Consider the following 27,122-nt stretch of genomic DNA (forward strand, 5'->3'; position numbering starts at 1 on the left):
CGCTATAAATATGTATCATACGATGTATGGATATTCATTAATATCTGATAAAGGTTACATTTGATTGAAATGTCATACCAAAATCCACATCGTTTGGGTGACTTTCAAGTTGCAACTGAAGATGACAGACTGCAAAATTTGATAAGGGTTTTGTTTGTAACCTAGTATGACGTGCACTTCCATGAGGAGACACTCGGAGCCGCCTAGTCTACTGCATGGGGTATGCTGCTTGTCACTTACAGTTCTCGGGTTGTTCTTGGGATCTTGGCTGGGATCTTGGCAAGGCCTTTGTTTATACAGCTAACGACTCCATCTGAGCACTTGCAGGAGGAAGGGCAAGTGGATGCTGCAACATACAACAACAGCGTTTTTGACCCTACAAAAGACACAACAAGACTTCCGTAGGATCTAGTGCATCTGCACATATATAAATACAAACAAATAAACAAGTACATACAAATGAATTAACCAACGAACAGGTATAAGAATAACTCAGCATATCTGTCCTTTACAATACTAGTTCTAAGGTCAATTTTTATGTATTTGCCTACGTGTACACAAGAAGAGTATCTCCAATCACTGAATTTATCTAAAGGATAGAAGATATTTTAATCTTTTGAGCATGCAGAATACGACATACACGAGTATTGCACAATACTTCAGTTATTGGCAGGAAGCTCTTTCTTTAGAGTTGATGGTTTCGAGTTATTGAGTGCACATCTATTGATGAGATAGCTATGAGATATCTGTTGGGCTGCTTGCGGAACAGCCTTTGGGTTACTTTGATAGCCATATACTCTGTTTTAGGACAAGTGACATGGTGTTTTGCCTTGAAAAGGTACGTTGTCAATCCATATCCATATATACATGATACATAGTATATCTAACGTTACATCTTCCCTACACCTACCATCAACTCGCATAGAGCATAACACCAGATTGGGTCTGCGAAATGCACAGTCAGTTCTTGGAACGATCCAACTATCCCCCTCGGTATCGTAACGCCGCTCGACTACACCACATGTATCTGATCCATCATATTTGATATTCATATAGACACGCGGTCGGGGATAGACTGGCCACATATTTTGAAGGTAACCCTGAACGCGGAGAAAATCGATCGAAGAGTTGACGGTTGCAACGGATGAGCCTGCCTCACTGCACAACCGATCGGCCTGTCTAGATGGATTTGACGGACGGGAAGACAGCTCGTAGGGCCTAAGGCAGGCGAATCCTACCATGGTCCAGTCCTTGTTGCAACCTAACAAAGAATAAGAGCTTGTCAGTGATTAAAAGTCTCAGAAAGCAAACAGTTCCATAAATCTAAGAACTGACCTGATGACTGTGCACAAGGCACTTCGTTTGTTAACGTTGCACTTTCTGCATGATGCATTACTACCTTCGCCAGGAAGGTTAAGGTTTAGGTAGCGTGTGCGTTAGTGTGGGACCGCTATAACTCGAAATATGTCTGAATGGATTATCTTTATACTTATGTTATACCATGAATAGTATTGTTGACCTCGACAGTCGTTTCCAAGTCCTCATGTAAGACAAATATAACGCAGTGATTACATCCGTGTCTTTGTGAACTTCCTTTTTATCTTCATTCCCATTCGTAAAACCTTAAAGACGCAATAAGGCTTTAGTTTCCAAACATAGCAAACCATTAGTAAAGCCTCTTAGGACTTACACCTAGCAGATGAACGATGCCTAGACGACCTTGATACAAACTTCAAACGTCCTTGCTTTATGAGTAAAGTTCAGCGTGCCCAACAGTGGGAGCCAAAAACTGAATTAATGCCGGGCCAGGGCATTACATCGAACTAAAACCATTGGGTCGAACAAATAAATTATAGCAGATATTGAAAATAGCACACATACACTCAGTATAATCAACGAGTGTTTTTAAGCCTCCTCGGTATAATGTTAAAATCTATGTGCGCATCAACAATAAAATTGAAAATTAAAAACAAATGGGGCCACGGTGCTCAACATCATCGTTCTTCATCTCGCCAACACTAGCAGACGACATACAAATGCATCAAAGGGATCTCGAGTTATAGCTGCGAACACACAGACACAATCAACTGGAACACCCCCGTATAAGGTGAACCGCCTTCACGTAGCTAACGACAGTCATTCGTTGCGTAATCACACTTCTTTATTCAACGGAAAATATATAGCATTGAACTATAGGACAGAGCTGAGTCTTTGAATACAAATGAAGTTGAGCTGGTGACTAGTCAAGTTACTTTGGACTGCTTTCAAAGGCAGGTTCTCAATATACTAGTATATGAGGGTCGAATGAAGAAGGCCTATCGGGAAATTCACAAGACACCTTTTAGACAGAAAATAACTCACATTGAGTGAAAAATCACCAGGCCGATGATGAATAAAGACGAGAAATTTAAAACTCATATTGGTAAGGTCTTGAAGAAATTACCATCATCAACAAGGAGTTGACAATGATTTACTTAGCAAACTTTACACGAAAGCAAAGTTGTACTTTAAGATAACATCAAGTACAGCAGTGACGAGATAGGAAACATGCCACAGTCCTAGATGGTAAGATAACTAGCATAGATCCTAGTATAAGGTTGAATTGTCTTTGGCACGTGAATTTGAAAGTTCTAGACGTAATGATAATTGCAAACTACCTCTGGCCTTGGCCTTGCAGATATAGGTCCTAGTAGCCTCGGGATAGTTACAGGGCACGGTGAACCACTTTGTCTCCGTTTGGCCAGTCAGCATCAGAGCGCAACTCTCCGTATTCTGTCCAGCTGGCAACGGGGTTGTCCCTCTCCAATATGTGAAACTAGAGCATTTAGAAATGTCAACATTAGACAACCTTGAATGGCTTCAGAATGTAAACTTTTTTCAATGACGAAGCAAACAGCATGACGTGACATCAAGGTAACATATGAGCTTACATGAATGACAATGTCATAGTTGCTGCAAAAGCCTGGATATTATTACACGAGAGCTTCAAGGATTTTGGTAACAGGTGCTATGCGCAAATGTTTTTACCAACTTAAGCAACTAGTTCCAAATACAATGTTTTCATGTAGATGCATATGGTGCCATTGCACTCGCAAAATTCTCCATGAATAGCACTTTTTTTTGCCCAAATAGGGTACCGGACGTCCTGTGAGTTAAGTTCCATGCCAATAAGGTAATCATTGCTCCCTCTTGGCCCATGCCAACAATTTTACTGCGAAGTTATTCTCACACAATTACGTTGTCATACACGAAATGAGCGCCCTTTAATCCCAAGAATCGTAAATGGTTTTACAGGCAGAGAGTGCTAAAACTATGACACTTGACAACGTGGCACTTACAGCACTTTACTGCCATCCACCCATGCATATTTCGCGTCATGACCGGTCGTCATGAGACCTATAAAAGCCGAGATGGTGCTATCCCTGTCTACAGCACCCGTCTCTCTCTCCAGAAGTTCTTTTACGTGTTCCATCTCTTCTGGGCTGGAAATACTGGCCAGATCCGAACCCGCCTCCGTGCATCTAAAGTAATGGGAATATCTATTTTCAATAAAGTTGACTTACTTAGGTACTTCTACTACGGGCACCAATGTACAATTCGTGGCAGATGGCAACTGACAGAGAAGAATAACATACTTAAGCTTCAGATGAATTATAAAAACCGTTCGAACATATGTCATGTCACAAGATGTGGTCCCTTGTGACCCATCGGTTCAAAGGTCGCTACGTTACTGAGGCAATTCCAAATGAGACTGCTGCCACATTCTTTCAATCTTTTCAAGCATGACATAGTTTGAAATAGTTTCTATTTGATATTCAAATGATGGGTTTTGAATATAAAAATAAAGAAAATATTGTTAACAATGTGACGTTGCTCACCTTTGTTGGGCTGTTTCCCAAGATAACGTTTCCTCGTTGACGACCACACGGTAACAGTTGCTCCGGTAATATTGAAACCCACTTTCACACAGCTCCTCTGAAAAAACGGGAATCAAACCGAACATATTTAAAGCGTGCCTGATCCAGTTTAGCGGCTTAGCCGCAATAACGATGAATTCATCTTCCGTTTACAAGGTACATCATATGGTTTCATAGGCCATCTGTTACCGTTTTACACTTACGTATTCGGACCTTTATGCTGTCATCAAATGCCTTTCTTAGTAGCTTAATTCAAGGGAGAAGATTTGATGCCTGGGAATATCCGTCCATAGCATATAATTGGTGGAATGGACAGTATTGGAAATAAAACGATGATGGTGGGTACTGTTGCTGTTGAGACAATAGGAAATATCTTTAGATCCTGAAGTAACAAATTTGTGGAAATAGCAACCAGGTACTGCAAGCTACTGTGTGTGTTGCATACTGATTCTCACTTGGCTTCTTCTTAATGATCCTTAATACATCCGGCAATCCAGTCTTTTACAGATTCATTCCAACATTTTAATTACAGCTTACTTATATTTGTATTAAATTGGTTGACTTCGGCTTACCCATTTCAATTGGTTCTGTGTTTGGAGTTACAGCTTTGGTGGTTGTGTAAAAGGCAGTAAACGTCGGGTCCTTCTTTGTGCCTATTCTGTCCTTGACAAACTTTACCATCACCTGCGAACTTTTGAGCTCCACTGAGAACAATGGATAACTTTGCCGTATATCCAGAACTGTTCGAAATGTGCCATCGTCTTCCAGCTCTTGGATTAAGATGAAGTCCTCTCCTTTCTGGTCCGCCGTTAGACTGAGGTTTTGGAACGTTAGCACCGCCTTGTTTCCTGGTGGAGGTGATATGTGCCAGTCGCATACTAACGGCTGCCTGTCCACGTCACTGCGGGGAGGTGGTTGAAAGAACCCGCATGGTGCCTGTAGGTCCTGTTGCTGCTTACAGCTTGTTGTTGGTATCTGTGTGCATTCTAAACAAAACATGGGGAAACAACGCTGCATTGTTTTCAATATAGACAAATTGCTTTTTTAGAATTTCTGGCTAGACTTTGTGTCATTGGAAAAGGTACTGAGTTCATGGAGGGGGGGGGGTGGAAGGAGAGGGATGGGTTCCCCCTCTGCCCCCGCCTTAGACAGTGAATAACAAACAACGCACTGTCCTTACTTCTTTAAAAAAAGCTATGGAACAGCCTTTTTACTTCGGTGGTACATTTATCAATTGATGTCTTACCCGTCGTCCTGAAATGGAAATAAAATCCGCTCCTAGACCAGGTGCAGAAGGACCTGTAGACCATCTCAATTGCGTGACTAGATGACGTAATCGTCTTCCAGTCCTCCTCTGCTTCCCGGCAATACGAGTAAATCAACACTGGCGAATTCCCTTGTAAGTCGTAAATCTACGAGATGCAAAAACGGATGTAACATGTAGCTGCAGACCATTCGTAAAACTAATTGCCGCTACTCAGACATTATGCCGTGCATTCACAAGCAATTGCGACAATACTCCCTTATTTTGCACTTGTAATTTGAAAACTTTTATGTCTGAGAGCCATTGTGCCATACATTACGTAGAGACTCGAGCTTTACGGTCGCAATCTTTGACACGGAATGAGCAATTAAGATCGTGAACAAACGACCTGTGAATCAGTATTTTAGCTGAAATTGCTGTTTCTAAATTGAATGAGTTGCTCTCTATCCCTAAAGCTTCTTGGATTACCCTGAATTACTAAGATATTTTGCAGCGCCACATTGTCGAGGGGTGCTGTAGACACGGTCCCCATGTGCATACTAATGACAGTAACATTCTTTGATAGTAGGCAATAAAGTCAAAGTGTACAAGATCTAGACTTCTTTCTACCTGTAAGTCCTCGTCGCATCCATCCTTCATTCCTTTGCACATGAATCTGATGCCTTCGTACCTCGATAGTGGCGGCATAAGAATCTCTATGAACATATTCTCTTTCATTTCAATACGTATTCGATAGTCATAGTTGGTGAAGTCATGGTCGGGGAGGTGCTTGAATATGCCACAAGGTGCTTGGATAGTCGTGGTTCCATTCTTCGTGAGGTGGTGCGATAGATCTCGACAGCCTGAACGAAAAACAACGTAACTTACAACTTTGCAATGGTGTCAGCATTATGTTTCATTGTTTTGTTGAGTAATGATTTTTTATCATAGACGTACTTATTTGATTTCAACCTTAAAAGTTTGTTTTATGTTTGTTTACGCAGGGTACTTATAAAACCGTTACTTTGTTAAAATAAGATGTATGTATGGTTTATTATTTAAAATGAAAGGTATATATGGTTTACTTTTATCCTGCGCTACACAACTTCTAGAGGTCAGAGGCTGATTGTGCCTCCCACCGGAGGAGTTCAGGGTTCTCTGTCACTATGGAAGCCAGTCATCGCAGCCTCCAACACCATGGTAACAGACCGTTCTCAGCCTGGCAATAATTGGTCCATATTATAACCTCACCTCACCAGTCCAAAAACCTCATCGGCCTGGGGGCAGCAATAAAAGCCTTTCACGCCCTGCTCATGTTATTACATTTTGCATGAATTAACAGGACTAGGCCGGATGTTGTGAACTCTCCTAACTTAGAGGTGCTGGGAGCTGCCCAGAGAAGGGGCTACTAGACATGAGATTTATATAGCCAAGTTTGATTTGAGATAATATTCAAATCCAATGTTTAACTATGTACACGAGTTATGTATCAAGCAATGTACCTGTTGGGCTGTACTGAATCTTAGGAGTCCACTGCGCACTTTGCAGGTTTGCTGAGTCTTTCCACAGTATGATCAAAAGCTCATTTCCAGAAGTTAGAGTTGGGAGCGGAAGAGTCACGTAGGGCGCTGGCCACATAGATCCTAGCCTCATCGTACCATCATACAGGTCGACTCGAGCGTTGTTGCCGTTTATTTGTTGTCGAGTTGAAATTGTTGGGCTTGTGTTGACGAGGTCCATGCTGGCCAGAAGTTGCTGATCGCTTGGAGCCTTTACCGCGATCTTGCAATGCACGTGTGCATCTGCGATAATTGACAGCCGTTACGATATGAGCTATTTCGTAGCGTTAAATTCTGGTAGAAAGACATTATGCGGCACATTCAAAGCAAGCCTTGGTTGAAAATGGATTTTTCACGATAAAACAGGGTGAAGGACACGTTGTACCATATCCGCTATATTGACCTAAAAGTACCAGCGGTAACTAGGATACTTTCCTCATACCGGGATTTGGAAAACATTCTGTCGAGTGTGAAATCAATAAACGAACAGTGAACCGGGTTCTACCAAGTAAACGTACTTACCATCTTGTCTTGGATGCATATTTTTACCAAATACCACAGACCCAACGTTGGTATTTTTCGGGTCAGGAAAGCACAAAGGGAGTTCATCGACAACATCTGAAACGATATGAAACAGAATTGTATTTTCACATAGTCTTTAACATAATGGTTACGATGTTCAGAAACGTTGCCCATAACTCTCAATAAATCTATTATTGACACCCGAATAAATTAATTAACTGATACATTTATATCTTTAGACGTGGTTTGACCTCACTGTTATACATATTAGCATCAGCATGTCTTCGTGCGTAAGAATGTAAACAAAGAAAAGGTAAAAATCATATTTAAAAAGTGAAATAAAAATAAACCTAAAAAATAAAGAAATGTCAGGCATTATTTAGCTAATCAGCAAACTTCGCAATATCATTGAATTTTTAGTAATGACTTTACTACCTTCAATGAAGCACTGCATGAAAACACCGCCGTCTCTGTTCCAAAGATGGAGTGAAAGTAAGAATTGGTGACCTTTAGGACTAAATGAGCGAGTCACTTTCTGTCTGAAGTTGTCATCTACGACTGGCGTTGTATTGATGTTGTTGCCTTCGTATATCTGAAATGGAATAAATATTGTCATTTTTACCAAAGAGATAAATACTGCGTATATGAACTAAAGTGGAAGGAAAGATAAGGCACGTTCACGGTTCCGAGTACACATGTACGCAGCAACATGAGTTGTGGGTAATATGTCAAAAGTGAAGGCCCCTGAGACAAAAAGCACGTCCGTGCATTGTTATACAAATCGAGGCAATGGTCGAGACGAGAGATTTTTACAAATTTGGAGCTTCATCTTTGGCATACTAATAGCCACACTTCCTGTCGCTGCACGTTCGTACTAGGAACCGCGAATGTGCTTATTGGTAAATGTTTCTAGTGTATGACATTCACCAACCCGTAAGTAGCTTTTGTCAACTACGCCCCAAGGGTCCCAGGTTATCCACATCCGCTCCCTCAGCTCGCTCTGCAGGGTGAGCTGCAGTGGTATTAAGGCCATCTCGTCCCCAGTGATATTCAACGAACCCGGGCACGGGAACGTCTTCTGGCCCATGTCAACAATGGCTTGGTGGGCCTCGTGCCCTGCTTCTGTGTGACATAATACAAGTCATAACACATCATATCAAGTCAAAAGAATATAACCTCAAAGTAAACGTTTCAGGATGACATTGGGGAAATTGAATGCTTCCAAAATTCAATCTGTAATTAGCTTATAATACAACAAATTGAGGTTACCGATGGATTATCCAGCTTAAGCCAAACTTACCTTCGGAAACGTATGATGCGTAGAAACCTGCAGCAGCCATGGATGCGTCAGAAGTGAACTTGAGGTACAAGTGGTTTCGGCTGGAGAGGACTTTGAAAGAATCATACCTGCCGCAAAAAGTCCCTAGCTTGGGAGCTTTTTCATTGACACCATCGTGGATAGACAGTTGGTCATACTCACAAGTTTCGCCTGCAGACATAAAATAACAATACTTCCGTTATATAATACATGTGATTGTTACCAACCTACTTGTCAACCAGCCAACCAACAAGCTAACCTACCAACAAGCAAACCACTAGATGTACCGTATATTCCAATGGTGTGCAATATTCGGTTTCGGTTTAAATCACGTATGCAATACACACAAAACACAGTAATGTTTTTCTATTTCCCAGTGGGGGGGGGGCATGTTGCTTCTTTCAACGCACCCTAGGTGAAAACCTCAGACATAACACATCAACATCAAAGGTACGAAAATAACAACCATCAACGCAACTTTCCAATTTAAAACAAGTAAAAATATATAAGATACAAAAAGGGAAATCAATGATGCAAAGTCAAGATAACTAGAATAGAATGAGAATATAATGAAACTTGCCAAATACCAATGACAATGTCAAATACGACAACAAATGGATTCTAACACAATTTAACTTTATGCCTATTAAAGAACAGCTTTTAGCACGCCCAGCAACACATATATTCTCTACGCAAGGGTTAATGCTCCCCTTGGTGATTAAGGTGTAAAAAGGTTAAGTTGTATATTGCCTGGAGAATATATTTCCTTTGCAGCAATATTGGATTAGTGGGTATAGTAGAGGGGTACAATGTGAAATATTAACTACTGGTTAGGCGCAGATTTCTGTAACGAAATCCGCTGCTTTGCGAAATGTTGTGACACCAGAGAGTGCTTGTGGGCAACTGAACAAAACTCACAGCATGCTTGTGGGCAACTGAACAAAACTCACAGCATGTCACGGGAAGTATGCTGCAGAACTAGTCCGTTCTAGAAGTTGCTGACTTTATCATTGACAGCTTTGTTGTGTTTACTACAACACATCACGCAGTTTTTCACCGTGCTGAAATAACCACCGTCTGCATGTGTACACCGATGTCGTAAAGAGTTCATTGTTTTTGCCGGCAATTTGTCAACAAATACGAGTAGTTCTTTGGTAATTGTTTTCATTCAGTCACTTTCATTTGCAATGGGTTTATCTAGGGTCACATGGCTGACATTGATGAATATAAAAAAATCCATGCTGTATACTTTACTTCATGTTGATCTATTGGTACCACGCCTACTCAAATTATACCCCGGTCTACTTATTAGAATTGGGTAATGTAATATTTTGCAGCAGGTTTGACAAATATGTTAAAAGATTGCAAGGTGTAGTCTCAGAGTTGTAATTGGCAACCACAAGCTGACTGTTCACTTTGTGTCCGACTGGTATGAGTCCTGGCTACTGCATACAAAGCTGGTAATTTTGGGATATGCTTGTTCTCAACTGATATTTAATCATGAAAAATCTTGCACTGTATATTACTGATTTGACCACCTGCCAAAGTATGAATTGACCACGCGATTGCAATTGGTGATATTCTACAACTTTAGCGGGTTTCTCAATGGACGTTGGCGGCGTCGCTGCGTTGTGTTACTCTTGACTTTATAATGGAAATATCTTGCAAAATGTACAAGTATGCCTAAAAAGACAACAGACACACAAAAATGTAAACCAATGAGTCTTTATCAATGGATTTTTTTTAGCACTTTGTCAAATCCATCGACCACAGCGCTAGCGACCCCTCTTCAGTGAGATAACCCCTTTACAGGGCCGAGGCATTTGTTGCAGGCACTCTAACCTACCTGTACATGAAATCATCCTACGTGCAAGGAGTCTTACAAAAGCAGACAAATATCTAAGCAGACGTTTTTTGGGTACCTGATTCTTCCAGCTGAAAGCGGTCGAACACTAGCACGATGCGGTGTCTTGGCCTAACATGGATGTGCCATTCACACACTGTGTCGTTCTTATACGGCGCAAGTGGGAAACCAGCGGTTTGGATGTGACCACAGTCGGACAGCAGATTTCTGAAGCTATCACAGCCTGAGTCTCCGAAACCCTCTTCCAGGCACAGCCCTTCGAAAGGAAAGTACACATGGTTGGAAACATTTTAAATGTTACTTTAAGTTAAAACCAGGATTTTCCTTATCAGGGTAATACTTCTGTTTGGATTACACACTGCAGCTAAGGTGTCGCTGCTATCAGGGCAGTCCGAAACTAACCTTATATCCCATATACATATAGCTACTAGCTGGCTATAGAAGACACTAAGACGCAAAGAATGGATCACTGTATGCTTGGTGACCATCTCGTCATGTGTTCATGTGTATGGACATCTATACAAACAATAACCGGGGAAGATCTAAGCGAACGCCAGATAAAAGGCAATCATCATCAACATGTAAATATCATCTTAGTGGCAAAATGAGACGATGTTGACACACTGGGGCACCAAATCCGTAGGTGTCTTTGGCACCCTTTTTGACAGATTAGCCGTGAGGCTCGGTGGGCGTCACTCCACCGTCATGAGGGCAAGGGCATGGCGAGTATCGAACTCGGGACCACTTATTGCGATTCCAGCGCTCTAGCCGTTACGCCACACAGACACCCCTGATAAATGAATAAAATAGAGGTAAGTGAATAGATAGAAATAAATGATTAAAGAAATAGACAAACAAATGAGTCATCGTTATGTTTTTGTAATGATGTATTTACTTAAATCCATTTACCATGGATAATTCAATGTTTTCTACAATATACTGAATTTTATGTCAACTCAGTTTTGGCCAAACCAGATATTGAAATCATTTGTCAAAGACTTGACAGATCCAGGGCACCGAATGTCAATATGTTCCACTGCCTTCATTGCTGCCATCAACATGAGTCAGGAACTATACCAACTACAATGTAGATTTGATTATGATATGTCTTCGGGTTACATCAATGGAGCATAATTCACCACCTTACACAGGGCAATATGATAGAATGAGTTGTTCGGTCGCCGGGTGAGGTACAGAAGCTTCAAAGGCTTGGTGGTGATTTGTTTCACATATTGTGCAGGTCATCGCAATCGTTCTAACGAGCGTCTCAAAGGACTGTCAGCTCTTGAGATGAATGCGCACATCGGTGTGTTGATTAGGGATCAGTCCCACGAGTGCGTATATTCGAGTTCGTATGATTTCTGTATTGACATCTTCTTGGGCTTAGGTAAAGTTTGCGGGAAAGAAGTTATTCTTTACATTGACCCACGGTTGAGTTAAAATAATGTCCAAACGCAATTTACATGGACTTGAATATATGCACTTGTTTGACTGATGCTTAACGAAACACATTTTATCTCCAATAGTTAGTTCATCAATCACGTTTAATTAAAGAACCACATCGTTTATAAAGTTAAAATCACAGAGCCCAAAAGTTATAACAAATTGCAGGGCTTATTGTCTTTATCTTAAACACTAGCGAACACTATAGCCAACATTATATTATTTTTCGTCTTTGTTACGATGCCGTCAATCAACTTCCCATTGTCATATGTATGTCTTCTATATATGTGTACTTGAAATTAGCCATCGGGCATAAATGCGTTCCTTATAATAATACTTGTATGTGCTACCGCTTGTTTTGGATGATTTCTGTCACTGAAGTCTAAACTGTGTTTGAAATTTGGAAAACATCAGATCTCCATGTATTAACTGCCTGTAGATCCGTAGGCAATATGCTTCTTCAAGACAATTCCATATGATTTCCCTTCTCAGAAAGAACAATTTCACGGACTAGTTGGAGACGTATGAAATCCAGTCGGTGGAACAGCTAGCCACCCGGGAACTCTCCTGCGTACATGATGGATATGCAGTCGGGCTCAGACAAATAACATCGTCCCATTTGCCGTATTTGAAGGTAATTTATAGGCTACATGCTGATCTTTCCCTTGCTAGCTGCACTGCCGTGGCCATGTGACTCTTTGTGTAGATGGAAAGTGCAGATGCGTGCAAATGAGAGGTGTCAGAATGTGTTAATGGAACACAATAGAAAGTATGATTAACAGCTACATCATTGGTGACCGACAATATCAAAACAATGCTGCCACGTTTTTCCCCGGTACCAAGCTCAATTAATAAGCTTTCTGATGATAAACAAAGAAGAAAAAATGAGTTTTTTTTAGACGTTTTGCATGAGACTGGACAGGGACGATATACAATACCCCATTCCACTAGGGCGGTGAGTCCGCTGCGAAAGCAGAATTTAGTAGAGCGCTAAAGGGTTTCAAGGATAATATAAGAAACATTTGAGCTCTGTGGTCTTTTCAGTCATACATATACATTAACATTTTGCATGATATAAGTTAAAAAGTCAAGGGCTATACAAATCCTACTTGGGTTACAGAGAGGTTGCAGCTGTTAGAGGTTGCACCTATTAGTAGATAAACAAGAAAAGTTGGACAAACTTTGATATGGCGATGTCATGGCAGAAACCGTGTGTGCGTGTGAACAACATGTCAGCAGATGTATACTACGGCAACTTAGCATATTTGAAGATGATTCTTAGCGGTTAGTGAGACAGTCAGACTTTTATGATATTTTTACCAAGATGTCTCAGACTAATCTATGGACACCCCCATACCATTGCCTATGTCCATGAGTTCACAACTAAAATCATAGACATGTGTGTTCGTTCATATATCCGCCATTCTGTGATTTCAATATACTGCTTCAGTTCCAGCACACACACATGCACTTCCTTTACTGTGTTTGGATTCAATTAGTTCTAGCAAAGAAGAATAGTCTCTATCTGTAAGCTATCGCGCCCTCCATGTGTTCTACAACTGGAAAGCCTTTGATAGCGCTACACCGGAAATTTGCATTTGCAATCTCTTAGACAGCGCCATTAGAGATAAAGCACAGGGGTCTGTGATCCTCTAAATGCACATCCTGTTATATGCCTTTCCGCGGAAGCCTCAGCCATTTCGTGATGAAAAGTAGTGTTAAGACCCTTATGTTGGCAGGATGAAGACGTGGTTCCGTTGTACATACACAAACTCAATGTCACCTTGGAACGTCTGAAGCAGTAGTTGCTTGTGAATATGAAGCGAACGGATCATCCCGAAATACTGCGAGGAATTTGTTTAAGATAATACATAAAAGAAGCAGTAATCTGTACCCGTCTGAGCATATGATCAGGTTTATCAGATCATGGGTTAGCTTTTGTCGATACCTACGAGCGGAGCATTCTTTACTTGTCTTACTGATTTTAATTACAGACATGCACACGGGAGACTCACTTAGATTTCCCAATAGAGTGTCAGATGGGAAGGAATTGACGATCTCTGTGAAACAAACGGGAGATTATTTTTCTACTGTTATGGAGTCATCCCGCAAAAGTTCGGAACTCGTGTTGGTTATGTAATGTGTCATTCTGCTTGCTCGGATAAAAAGAATGTGACATTTATTATTGATTAAACACGTTATACGTTCGTTAAAAGGATGACAAAAGTTGCTTACACGTTTGCGATAGCAGCAGGCTGATTCGGACAATTACGATGCCGTAGACGAAATCTACGTTAATGGAATTATGGTATTAAGGGAGCCGTATCATACTTTAAAGGTCATAGGAAGACGTATTGAGCGACTTTACTTTCATATCGTCATCCCGACTACTGGAACGAAAAAGGCTATTTCACAGACGGAGTAACCTATCAGTCTGGCCACGCATGCATACCCTCCTGACTGCTAAAGATGTCTGCAGTCGGGACCATTGTGTCCGGTTAAGCCGTCATTTGCTCACCCAATTTCCAGCCCATATTCCGCGTAGAGTCGTTCACATGTTCACAGCACAGCCACATCCATCACCTTTCTGGCTCCTAATAGTTACCTCAATGAAAAATGGATGCATTCTTTGGGGTTTGTCTGAGTGTCTGGTTGTGGTCAGCAGCATGCAGAACTCATGACAATTGGATGGATTGTGATGATACATGGTACTTGGATAGGGTTTTAGGAATATTGCAGTTGAGGGTCGGTTTGGGGGCCCGTGGCATGTGCCCTTGGTACTGCAGCAGAACTGCTGTTATTTGTATAATTGGACTGGATGTGGTATGGTCTTGTCACCAATGCTTCCAAGTCGTTACATCGTATGCCTCTTTATTGTGAGTAAAGGTACTTACTTCCATCTTCCTACGCGCCATTGTATCAGCTCACACCAATTTGTGAACTCAAGTAACGTAACGTTAAGGGCTATATTAATCATACCACCAAAAATTCGATACGTCTCGAGTTATCAGATTTCTAATAAGTAAAGGGGAATTGAAGGCCCTCAAGCCAACCGACACCGTTGTGCCGTAATCATCCTTCATGGTAACACCAAAGCCGCATAAGTTTTGGTTGAAACTTGATTGATTATGCCGCACAAACTAGATTTGCTGTGATTAGCTTCTCTCAATTGGTATGTGGAATCAAACTAACGAATACCTCGATATCGTGCCAGATCCCTCACATTTCTAACATGTTATAAATAGGCTAGAGAATTCATACAGAAAAAGAGTAATTGTACTTGAATTAGTTGAATAATTGACATAATAGTTATGGTATAAAACCTGCTGTTCAACAAGATGTCATTGACGAAAGATAGTGGATTCTATCTGAAACGCACAGACGTTTTATATCCAGTTGCTAAAGTAACTGCTATTTGGCGCATCTTATTACCTGAATGTCTAACCTTCATCGACGAATTGATATCTTACTATATTGTGTACTTGTCTCTAACGTAGCTGTGCATTTCATAAATGTATCCCGCCACGAATATCAATCCATACATACATCCCGTCCACAAATGGACTGCTACATCCTAAGTGTGGGGACCTACAAGTAATCACTATAATTCATTCGACAAACGCACAAAGGGAATGCTGGTTGCTCGGCTTTCAAGTCAGCGGCATGGCCTAACCCCGTATTGTACACACTAATGGTCGAGTTTTACAGCGGGTAATCCAATCTTTCAATCAACATCCTTATGGACTTCAGGTCACTTCCAGGAACAGCTGTGTCCAGGAAAGCGTTCATGTAGCATATGCCGGGACCTGCTTGTCGAAGCATGACCTGTTTTGTCGATAATCAGTGACTGCATGGTCTATGCTAAGATTTCCACTTTGCTTTTATGCAAAAACGTATTAGATCATCCAAGTGAAAGGGCAATGGAAATACATAAACCTGGGAAAATCGAATACGGACAAACATATCAAAACGGTGTATTGTAGTTTAACTAGAGAGGTAATCCATTCAACAGCATTGTATGAAATTGAAACAAAACTTCCAACTCGCTGTAGGACTTATAGGTTCTTACAATAGTGATTTCAGAGAGAGAGAGAGAGAGAGAGAGATTTCTCACAAAGCTCGATGGTTAGCTGATAAACACTAGGACGTAAAACCACTTTGTTACAATTCCTTATCAGCCTACCTCGGAGCTAACATCCATCCGCAGCCCAAGGTTCAGAGGTACATTAATGGGTTTGTCCATGAAATGATGTCTAGACTGTCGGTATCAAGACTGTGGTCAGACGAATGGACAGCGCCAGACAAACGGTCATGGCTCATACTTGGCTTAACAACAGAAGGGGGAATGCAAAATCTATATACATATACAACTATGGGATTAGATTTTAATCCATGATTGCCCTCGATCCTTCTCAAGCTACCCGTTGCTGCAGCAAACAACGCGGAGGTCAACGGCCCATGAAGTAATATTTGTACCCTGACGTCTTTGTTCAAAACAGAGCACAGTTGTGTAATTGCTTATGCCCGAAGGCTTAATGAAGCTGCAATTAGGGACTCATTAGTACTGTAACGCATTCGGGACGGCAATTACCTGGTCGTGGTAAAACAGTCTTCATTTATCGGATGCAAGTAGTCTTTACACCTTTATCAAATGGCATCCACCGTTGGGGGATTTCTCAATTCACAGAATAGCATTTTTGTCTAATAAGATAAATCAGCATTGCATCTCATATAGTGAAACTATCACAGCTAGCATCTTAGCTTCCAGTAGCTTCAGATATGATTTAATTTGGTTTATTAGTAGCTTCAGATATTGCAAGTTTAATGAATGAATTGATGGATGGATGTTATTACGTTTGATATGACTTCACCACTTTCTGGCAGTTAAACGGTTGGGTAAATACATTTTGAAATTTCATTTTCACATTTCAAAATAAAGTATCGGATACACACTGAACAAATCACTCTACTTGTCTATAATTATAACTCTATACACAATCCCCGTGTCATCATTCACAATGGCATTATACACATCAACCACGCAAATCCTTCAGGAATTTACATGTCTGTACAAAGTTTCTGTTTTACAGCTGTTTTTCACATGGGCCCAATAAACACCTTTCAGGCGAAATACTTCGTCATGTGACACATGGCATAACAATAAAGTTTCATTCGTCTGTACTTCAATAAAGTGGTCCCAGAGAGTAGGAATATTTATTGGTGACATGAAACGGGCGGACAGCAATTTCCCACATACATGGCTGGTTGAGGTCCTTATGAAGGCGCCATCTGTTAGCTTGTCTAAAGCGTTTTGTTGTTTGCTTCGTTTCACGGTGCTTTGCAGACAATTTCTAATAGACTGTAGACGTTAAAAAGAAATTAATCGGTAATTTAAAAGCTAGTTTTTGTTTTAGAATGTTCACTGTACACAGACAGCCGCAAATTTCACTGCCCTTCAACTAGATCATAAATATGCGCATGCAACAAAGTTCGAAATGTCCACGTATAATATGTCATCTAAAACTACAATTTAATGGAAAAAACATGTTTTAAAGATGGAAATGGCTCTGCAGATTCAGACGGAATGTAACATAGCCTCTTTACACTTTTACAAGTAGGTATCTAACTCATTGCACCATATTGTAAACTCTGAGTTGCAGCAATATACACCATAGAGCAATAAAGTGGACCGAGAAAACTTTTGGTTTTGTATGATTGACCATGGCATATGATAATTCCATGTGTGAAACCGTGAAGCCCCGGCATTTGCTGCACTCTGGCACCCGCGATGAAGTTTTATGGAGAGTGGTGGACCTTCCATCCTCAACAGATCAGTATCGATTTATTCATGAGGCGGTTAACGTCCACACTCCTGGAATATTCGACGCGGGTGAAGGACCGTATGTTTCATCACGTCTCTTTTCTCTGTTTTAAAACTCCTGTTCCAGGCCTGGTGACGTCAAAATGGAGATGGCGGTTTTCTAGGATTGTGTCTGGACATTAAAGTCTGGACACTCCGCGATTGCCAGATTGAACTCCCACTGGTCAGTTTGATTCAAGAGTCTCTAAATGTGTGACAATCAGACCCATGATTACAAAACCAGAAAATCACATTTACTACACAACCCTAACTACGCCTCAACAGAAAGTCGATGTACATCTGCATATATAGAGCAGCAATATGCAGCTTAGCTAAAACAAGCGCACATCCTTCAAACAGACTCTAAACTCAGGGCCAATTGGACCTCTGACCCTTCCAAAACCGTAAAATGACCATGTCTGATGATTTGTCTGTTGAGTTGCTATTGTTTGGGTTATTTTAAGTTGTTAGTATGATCGATGACTCATTTTGGATATATTATTTGTTGTTTAATATAGTTAAAGTGATGTTCGCTTGTATTCTGATTACCTCCAAGATACCGTAATGACCTAACGTTACATGTAAAATAGTGCTAAGAATGATAAGGGAAGAAAGGAACGACAGATTTTCATGATATCTAGTGTGCAGGTTTCTTAGGCAAAAATTTGCATAATAAAGTGCAAATCGGGACTTAACCTACATATTTCATGAGGAAAATCTATATTCACAGCGTTTTCCATCAAAGGACTCAAATTTATGTAACAAATGTAGATTGTGGCAGGTAGAAGATAACAGGTGCCAATTATGCTCTTCTATTATGTCTAAGTAAGTTCTTAATTTGCATAATTAATTAAGAAGTAATTCTAAATAGTTACCGTAAGGGGTGGTATAACCCCGTCGTGTGTAAACATGTGCGAACATGTGTGATCACGTCGACCGATGATGATGATGATGATTGGACTGTCAACATTGAAAGCGTAGATTATACCAATGCGAAAGTTATTTGCATAATCAGAATATTTCATTGGGAGATATTAGGTCTCCGAACATTTGCATAATTTGTGATGAATATAAACATGGTATTATTGCAAACTGAATTAGATTCACCAAACTGTATGTTTGGTAAGAAAAGACCACCATTTGCCAATTGCAGTCTTATTTGAATCATCGACGACACAACATCAATCAATAGACCTACGAGGGCTAAAACAAGTGTCACTGATGTATAAGGTCTCTTGAATCTTGTTCGTTATGATTTTGTATGCTTTGGAAATCACTCGCTCTGTTCACTGAAGGGGTTACCCCTAAGATTCATAAATGAATAGAATAGATAAATACATGTTGAGCAAAAATTCCAAGCATTGTCATTGTCAGACCTGGTTAGCAGGTAACTTATCTATCATATGCAGTGGCGTTTTCGTCATCTGGAATTCAATTTGGCTGTACTCATCCGTTGTACCCTGCCATAAGCACGGGTGAAAGGTTGCCTCTCAATAATCCCCGCCAGCACGTGAAGACCGCGGGGTGACAGGGGACGTGTCAACGGCTCACTTTGTAGGATTAGGGCATTACAAGAAGTAGATTTTTCTACCATTTCCTCACAATTGCATCCGATTTTGAAATGAAAAGATGGGAGTGTTTCCAAATAAGAAGGTCTTGATGATCGTCTTCATATCTAGCCAGTCAGGAGTTTGCCTAACTGTTTACCCAACCACACGTAGCTAGTGTATATGTTTACAAATAGTTATTGTATAGTTCATTCACATTAAGGTTTTGCTCTCGACAACATTTTCAATCTTGGGAGCCAAATCTCACATAGTGTAAAAAGTAGTGTTAATATTGCAGGATCCCCTTGTCATTTGGATGTACTTTGGAAGGAAAATGTAGACCCGTGGCTTCTTTGGTTACCAACGTTCACAAACTTCCAATACCCTCACATGCCATTTTGGACAGGGTTATGCGAGGGCTGCCTGTGATTGAGCTGTCAGCATTCAACCTTGTCTTGATCTTGTCCTCTCTTCAACCATCTTAGAATTGTCCTCCCCTCATTACCATACATCAACCGGTTAGTCTCTGACGAAAGACAGAAACGTCTGGCAGTTTTCAAATTCTATCCAGTTGCTTGTGAAGGTGTTACCTTGTGTATCTTATCACCTGGATGTCTAACCTTTATCAACGTATGGGGGATGTTTTTGTAGTGCTTATGATCTTCTGCCGTGTAATCATCTTAGCCGCAAAGCGTACTTACGTTTCGTGTAAGTAAGACAAAACAAGATGCACTTCTTCCGCTTTGACAAGTTAAGCCCCCGAGGTGGCTGATGGATTTCAAAGAATTTGGCACGTTAAGACCCTGCATAGCAATGACATTTTTAAACAAATGAAAATGGTTATCATTCAAAACTGAAGTAAATCAAATTAAAATAGAATAAACTGGAACTGAACGTATAATTAAACTAAACTAAACCATAAACGTAACTTAACTAAACTAAACTGCAATGCGGATATTTAATCTTTGTCACACAGCAGCGAATCATTTGAATAATTACCAATTAGTTAGTACCATAGCAACACATTATATCAATAGCACTAACATTCTGGTACATTTGTGCTTTGACTAGATTTCTTACTGTCATCAAAATAAAGGAGTAGGTAAGGTATTGTTGCCGGCGGGTGTAATGAGAGCATCATTTCTCATTTCTGTGTGAATAGAATATCTCAAGCAGACACATTCCAGAACAGTTCCCGTAAGACTTAGCACTACAGCTGCCGCGTGTGCCGCTCGTCTGCCATATTTTATCACATGTAAATGTCTGTCTCTGCTATCCGTACAGAACATTATCTTGAGGAAAACAGATGACGTGTCAGACACTAATGCTTTGTACATTAAAGTCTTAGGATCAAGTAGGCAGTGTTTCGGAGAATCTGAACGGTGTAAGGCAATATGGACTTGCATTGATACATTGTTTCGCGTGGGTTAAAATGGGGATTTGCGAATGATGAATTGTTTAGATACTAGATAGGCTAGAGGTATTTGCAGACGAACATGCAGCGTGGGAATGCAACCGGAGATAAAGTTTCATTTATAGACGCCAGAAGAAATAGTGAAATTCATTGGATATTTCAAAATTGGTGATCATTAATGTTGCAGCATGATGAAAAGGTGTATTTTTACCTTTTTACAAGTTGTATTTTACCTTCGGTAATAATCAAAGAAATAAAAACTATTAAATTGACCAACTTGTGGGTATTCTACCTTCATACACCGTTAATACAACATTTTATTCTTCCTATTTCCGTTTGCAACTGTAATTTCACATCGGTGAACCTGGGTGTCAGAAGCATGTACACCAGAGCATATCGAATCTGTGCTGGTGGATCGGAATGGAAGATTAGCGCACATGAGAACCCCTAAAACGCAGAAGTGATAAACAGCAAATTACTTTTTGCTACATTGAGCACGACTTCCATCATACAGATCTATTGACCGAGGGAAGACTTTAAACCAGATATTGAACTCACACTGAGAGGATATAGTTGTACTTTCGATTCTCCTTTAATTGCCAAGAGCAACTTATTATAAGCAATAATAATGATCTTTATTAATTTGCACACTCATGCCCAAAGGCCAATTGCTAGGGAACACGCAAATGTGATAACACAAAAAACATAGTCCGGCGACCTCATACCTCCATGAAATATTTATTCCTATCATTGTCACTAATCTGTTTTGCCATTTTTGTATATATTATGCAAACTAGTTCCTAATTATGCAAATAAATTACACATTTGCATAACTTGTATATCATTATGAATATCTTTGCCTAAGCTACATGCAAGCCTAAAATGATGGAAATCGGTCATTCTTTTCTCCAGTTATCTTCTTTGTAATACCCTGACAAAAACACGCCTGCAGTTCCAAAATTAAACGTTAGGGGGCTCAAATCTTGCTCTGACGTCGAAGGTCTGGGACAAGAGATACATTGAAAAAACTGCTATGATAAAATATTCTCATTATTTATGTAAATTTATACAGTTTGCATAATTGGTATTTCATTTTGTACAATTTGGTCTAACCTACCTACAAACCTAAATTCATGAAAATACGTTATTCCTTTCTCGAGTTATCCTCTTCGGATCTTTCTATAAAGATGCCCCTGCAATTTCACCCCTAATGATAACTACTAGAGGGCCCAAAATGTCTTTACTTCTTTCAGAGCACAAGAACTATCTAACGCCCAAACATCGTGTCCATGGCTTGTGCAGAACATGACATATCAAGACATGAACTTCCGCTGCAGTACCAAGGAAAGCCGCTGAGGGGCCCAACATATAATCATTTCTAGCTTTTGTCCTGCCCCACCAACACATCAAGTATGAAAACAATCCATCCAGCCGTTCTTGAGGTATCTTGGTTACAGATAGACACATACACACAGACGCTACATGAAAGTATAACCTTCATGAATATTTCATGGTAGTAAGAAAGAGTAAATGTCTATTCTATACTCTATAATGCATACTCTATGTGATATACCTACATACATTACTGAGGGGTTTCATTTCTTCCTTGGAGGCGATGACTATCAATGTAGTTCCACGTTATATTACTTCCAGCAACTAGCCATTAGACAAAATCTTCACATGCATATGCTTGAGGGGTATGTGCTACGATAATGGTCCACCCAGGCTCTAGTGTCGGTACTAAGGGCAGTATTTAGTATGCATCAGGACAACGTCTACGGCGCACTTGACGTACTTTGAAAATAATAGGAGGCACTTTTTCTTCCGAAATAGATTCAATCCGGACAAGCGAGTACGCCATGGGTGCTAGTCAAGCTGATTTCGATTCTGTTAGTTCGAAGGTTGGTTAGTAAACAATATAAAGTATAAAGGTTAGACGTCCAGTTGAACAATTTAATTTCTACAACGCTACTAGAATGCACTGCCATATCAAACCAATAATAGTTCATCTACCTGGCAAAATTGTTGAGCATGTCAAAGTCACTAACGTATGCAAATGTCACTTATGTGAAAACCATGTTGGGATGGTTGTAAGATGTACTAGTATTGATTTGTTCTGCCAGTCATTTTAGTGACCCTAAAGAGCTAAGAATGTAACTCGAAACGTCCTGAAGTAAATCTCATAATTTTATCTAGTTGAAAGAGAGAGAAATGGTTTATTATTATTGCCATTGACATTGAAAACATTTGAGGCACATTTACAAATGGCTAAATTGCCGTTTTTTTCAGACTCAGTATTACAACCTCTAACTCAAGTTAACACTTTTAAAATGATCGAGTCACAACATAACATCTACTGTTTACAAAAACTGGCCAGTTACTACACAAAGAAAGATTTGCTATTATTCACAAATTACCCGTCTTGGTTCAGGAGCTTTACATAGTACGGTAATGTGCTATTAGCAAAACGAGAAGTTCTACACCGGAAGTGAGAGAGTTTGTCTTTGTTTCTTAGAGACCTATCATGGGTATCCCCTCGTCTAGATGGAAGCCAATAACTGAATCTTTCAGAGTTGAAGAGATTGAATTGTTTTTAAATAGACAATAACGTTATACATGTAACTCACGTATGGATACACGTTTAAAAGTGATGTGCCTTCCTAACAGAGGGTATTCGGTGTTCATCTTGACTGGTGGTACACGATGTCGGACCACATAACAGATTATCAAGCTTTAACCCCCATTTAGGCTTTCACTTCGCTTCTCAGTGCTTCTTATCAACGGATACCGATAGGCGACGGATTGGTTGCACAACGACTGGCCTCGGGGCATTATTCCGATTCCACGTAGATACGTGCAATTTAAGCATAGTTCCTGCTTCAGTTTCCGGAGATATATCCATCAGATAAGAATTTAATATCAGTAATACCCCCACTCCACTGGGGCGGCGACCTCGTTACGACCGTGCTGCAACCGAGAGATTTGACATTTTTGTAGAACGAATTTCATAGATAAAAGAATTGAATCGTTTTGTTGCTTTTTCGGTCAGTATCTTAAATTTTACCTAATGATTACAATCATGAAGTCAAGTGTTAGACAAGTGCAATTTAGGTCACAGCGAAGTCGTGGCGCGATCGCCGTCTAGAACAGTGAATGAGGGGCTAAGAAAATCTATCAGTTTCATTCCTGGTAAACGAGTACACACTTGCAATAGAGAGATAAGATTATGTTACTATTTTGTGAGTGTTTTAACGTTCGGGTTTATGAAAATCGCACTCTCTGCGCTGTAATTCATGTTTTAGTGAAACTGTTTATTGTTAAGCAAAATAACTAGTCGATATGTTGGCCCTAAAAATGTGTCGATATTTTAACCAAAATAACTACTGGATATTTTGACCATTTTATCGCGTAATCAAAATAAACGATACACGATTAATAAAAATGTATTTCTGTGCGTTCTGACGCTCATAAAATGCCAAATAAATGCGATAAACGCTTGGTTGATATCTAAGACCTATGCCAGAAACTGTCTTTGTGCCACGTTAATTTTGCACACAACCAAACTGCATTGCAAGGGTCTAATAAATTTTCCTTTCATGTCGTCTTGGCAAACGCATGAGAAGCAATGGACCAAACATGAAATATGAGCCGTCAAATATGAAAAATTTCAGCCAATCAAAAATATATCTGTCATTACAGCTACCCACGTGAGGAGAAAAAGAAATCGAATATGGTATTAGTGCGTCTTTCTTTTACGACAACATTTTGCATACGGCGACATATGAGTGATATACACACGCCTTGGTGCAATCGTTATCATTACCTAGGCAGAAAGGTTGTACTGATGGGCAATTACATCGCTAAAGTTCAAATTCTCACGCACGAATGCAACACGGTTTCGCCTGACGTGTGAGTGACAGTTGCGAACGCTCCGAGATGCAGGGGCAGTATTGTTAGCGCTGAAGAAACGACAGAACGTGACCTTCTCTGCGCCGGATGGTCGGGAGATATTATGCCGGTGGAAGAAATAATTAGAAAGAAATAGATTCCAACGCACTTGAGAAATAGATCAATCCTGAAATCGTAATTATCTGGTCCGGACGAGCAGTAATAGATACCCATAAATATCACATGTCCAATTCCTCACTAGAAGCCATTCATTTGTGGTTAACTCCACACCGACGTATTGACAATGGTCAGAGAATGGCAGGGTCTGGGGGAAGACGATTCGTGATTAGTATGCCGAATGAGGTGCCATTGATTACGTATCTTAGATATTTCACAAATGACTAGATACATTGGGTTTTCCTAAGTCTTTTACGTATCTCCCGCGTATTGTGGCATGTGAAGAAATACTGATTTTCAACAAAAATACACAGCACTTGGGAAACTTTGCAATATACTGAATTTCCATTGTTACACATGATAACTTATGAGAAGACTATATAATGCAAGACAATATTAAACTTCTTCGGTACCATACCTCATACTAATTTGGTGCAAGGTGTGCTCGAACTATTAAAAATAAGGATTGCAAAATGACACAAGTTTCTATCACATGTTTCATAAAAATCATACGTTTCGACGGCGTATAATATATATAATAATGCAAAACGTATGTTTTGTCAATGATCAAAACCAAATTGCTTGCATACCTGAAACGAGTGGTTCGGCAGTGAAAAGGAAGAAGAGGAGGGATATGGTGAGCTGTCCCATGCTGAAACAGTAGACTATGACTAGGGGGTTCCCATCCATTTCTCTTGGACTCGTAACAACGTCCGTAATGTGTGCTGAGACGAGGAAATTCAGCGCAGAGTGGTCGTTGTGTCAGCCGGTAATTTCCTCAGTTCGTCTGCTCGACTTTACTGCCGGCGTGGGAGATAACCTCTGCTGCTGTGATGTGGAGAGACTAGACTCCTCTTGTCTCACCTGCATATAACAACCGCGACTGGCGCCTATCTTAGCGGTTGGACAAATACTAGTTAAGCCCAGAAGGACATGAATATCCAATGATGCCACCACGGGCGCGTTGATTGGCGGTTGGAGTCTTCATGAACCCACACTCGAATACGTGGGGTTTAATCCATTCGTGTTGCCTATGCCCGACAACCTGGCCGGGGAGAGACAAATTTTACGTTGCTTGCGCAAAGGGGAAATGAAATTGTCAACAACATTTAGAGATTAATCAATCATGCCGAAATGGTGGACGCCCAGGAGGCTTGCACGGAAAATGAAGTTACCCAAAAGTATTTGAGAATCTATTCATTGCTGACGGGTTGGGATTTGACCACATTTTTTTTCAGTACAGTAAATTGCCATCATCTGCTGACAGTGAACCATTGCCTTACTTCTCAATCACAAATACAGAAATCCAAGAGGAATATTTCGGACTAATACTTGTTAGGTGTACGTAACCACTTTTGGAAACTTTCCGAATGATTTTAACGTTAAGTGAGTGACATTTGGATAAGATCCTTATACGTTAGCCTTCTTTGACATGTTTCATCTTCTTTCCAATTTTCCAGATTTACTAGACTAAGTATTGATTTGTTCTTCAAGCCAGTCAAGTCAAGTGATACCGAAGAAGAGTGATGGATGTCCCGCGATGGCAAAAGGTGGTCATTTATGTCACGTGCATCGAGAATGATGTCTTTATTATGTGACGACGTATATATCAGAGACATTCATCCTCGCAGAAATGCATTTATACGATGTCTATTCCAACCAGTAATTCTCAACACTAGATTCCGTTTGAGAAAGTCATAAGGTCCTCTTACCGATCGTTGAAGGGTAACACGGGACATCAATTACCGGTCACCCAAAAGACAATGGGCTAGGCTTGTTTGATTGATGCTGTCAGTTGGTCGATGACTCGATAAAGTAAGTTGATAAGGAATAAGCAATTGGTCATTTTGATATGAGCATATTCGGAACAACAGTGAGGTCATGGACATGGTTATGGTTAAGCTTATGGATAAACACGATAAGCTGGTAACAAGTGCGGATTACTGTATACTATAATCAGCGAGTTACTCAAGACAATACTTTCTTGTCGAAGCAATTGGATCGCTTTTGTAAACGGTTAGATGTTTGATGTAGCATCTACATCTTTTCTCAATCACCAAAGAAATGTAGTGTGTGCTACCTGAAAACTGCCTAAAGCCATGCAGTTGTTTGTATGAGGAACTGTTATATCGTGTATATTACTAATTGGGCGCCTAAACTTCATCGACATACAGGTATTAATAATGAGGTACTCCTCGATGAAACCAGTAGATGCCCGAAGTTTCTCTACAAAGGACGGGAGACTGACTACCTACCATGCAATGTTTGGAATGATAGAAATGTTTAAGAAGTGTGGAGTTGCGAGGAGAAGAAATTCCTCCAAGTTCACTAAATGTGTTTTCCGTTGGGTTCGGAAAGGCAGGGAACTGT

The 27,122-nt window shown here is 40.3% G+C and overlaps 1 protein-coding gene across 1 annotated transcript in view; it reads right to left on the minus strand.

Moving 5' to 3' along the window:
* Positions 1-25,666, minus strand: part of LOC118412548 — a 31,533-nt gene extending 5,867 nt beyond the window's left edge. Inside the window, exons 1-15 of the mRNA XM_035815469.1 lie at positions 25,343-25,666; positions 10,482-10,679; positions 8,542-8,730; positions 8,173-8,363; positions 7,677-7,833; positions 7,242-7,337; positions 6,663-6,962; positions 5,791-6,023; positions 5,164-5,329; positions 4,490-4,903; positions 3,879-3,975; positions 3,339-3,521; positions 2,658-2,815; positions 911-1,261; positions 241-346 (exon numbers count right to left, since the gene is read on the minus strand). Coding sequence (XP_035671362.1) covers positions 241-346; positions 911-1,261; positions 2,658-2,815; positions 3,339-3,521; positions 3,879-3,975; positions 4,490-4,903; positions 5,164-5,329; positions 5,791-6,023; positions 6,663-6,962; positions 7,242-7,337; positions 7,677-7,833; positions 8,173-8,363; positions 8,542-8,730; positions 10,482-10,679; positions 25,343-25,442 — 2,939 coding nt within the window. The 5' untranslated portion in view covers positions 25,443-25,666. The remainder of the gene's footprint in view (positions 1-240; positions 347-910; positions 1,262-2,657; positions 2,816-3,338; positions 3,522-3,878; positions 3,976-4,489; positions 4,904-5,163; positions 5,330-5,790; positions 6,024-6,662; positions 6,963-7,241; positions 7,338-7,676; positions 7,834-8,172; positions 8,364-8,541; positions 8,731-10,481; positions 10,680-25,342) is intronic.
* Positions 25,667-27,122: the final 1,456 nt, after the last annotated feature.

This window comes from Branchiostoma floridae, chromosome 3, assembly GCF_000003815.2.
Source record: "Branchiostoma floridae strain S238N-H82 chromosome 3, Bfl_VNyyK, whole genome shotgun sequence".
Taxonomy (NCBI): Eukaryota; Metazoa; Chordata; class Leptocardii; order Amphioxiformes; family Branchiostomatidae; genus Branchiostoma; species Branchiostoma floridae.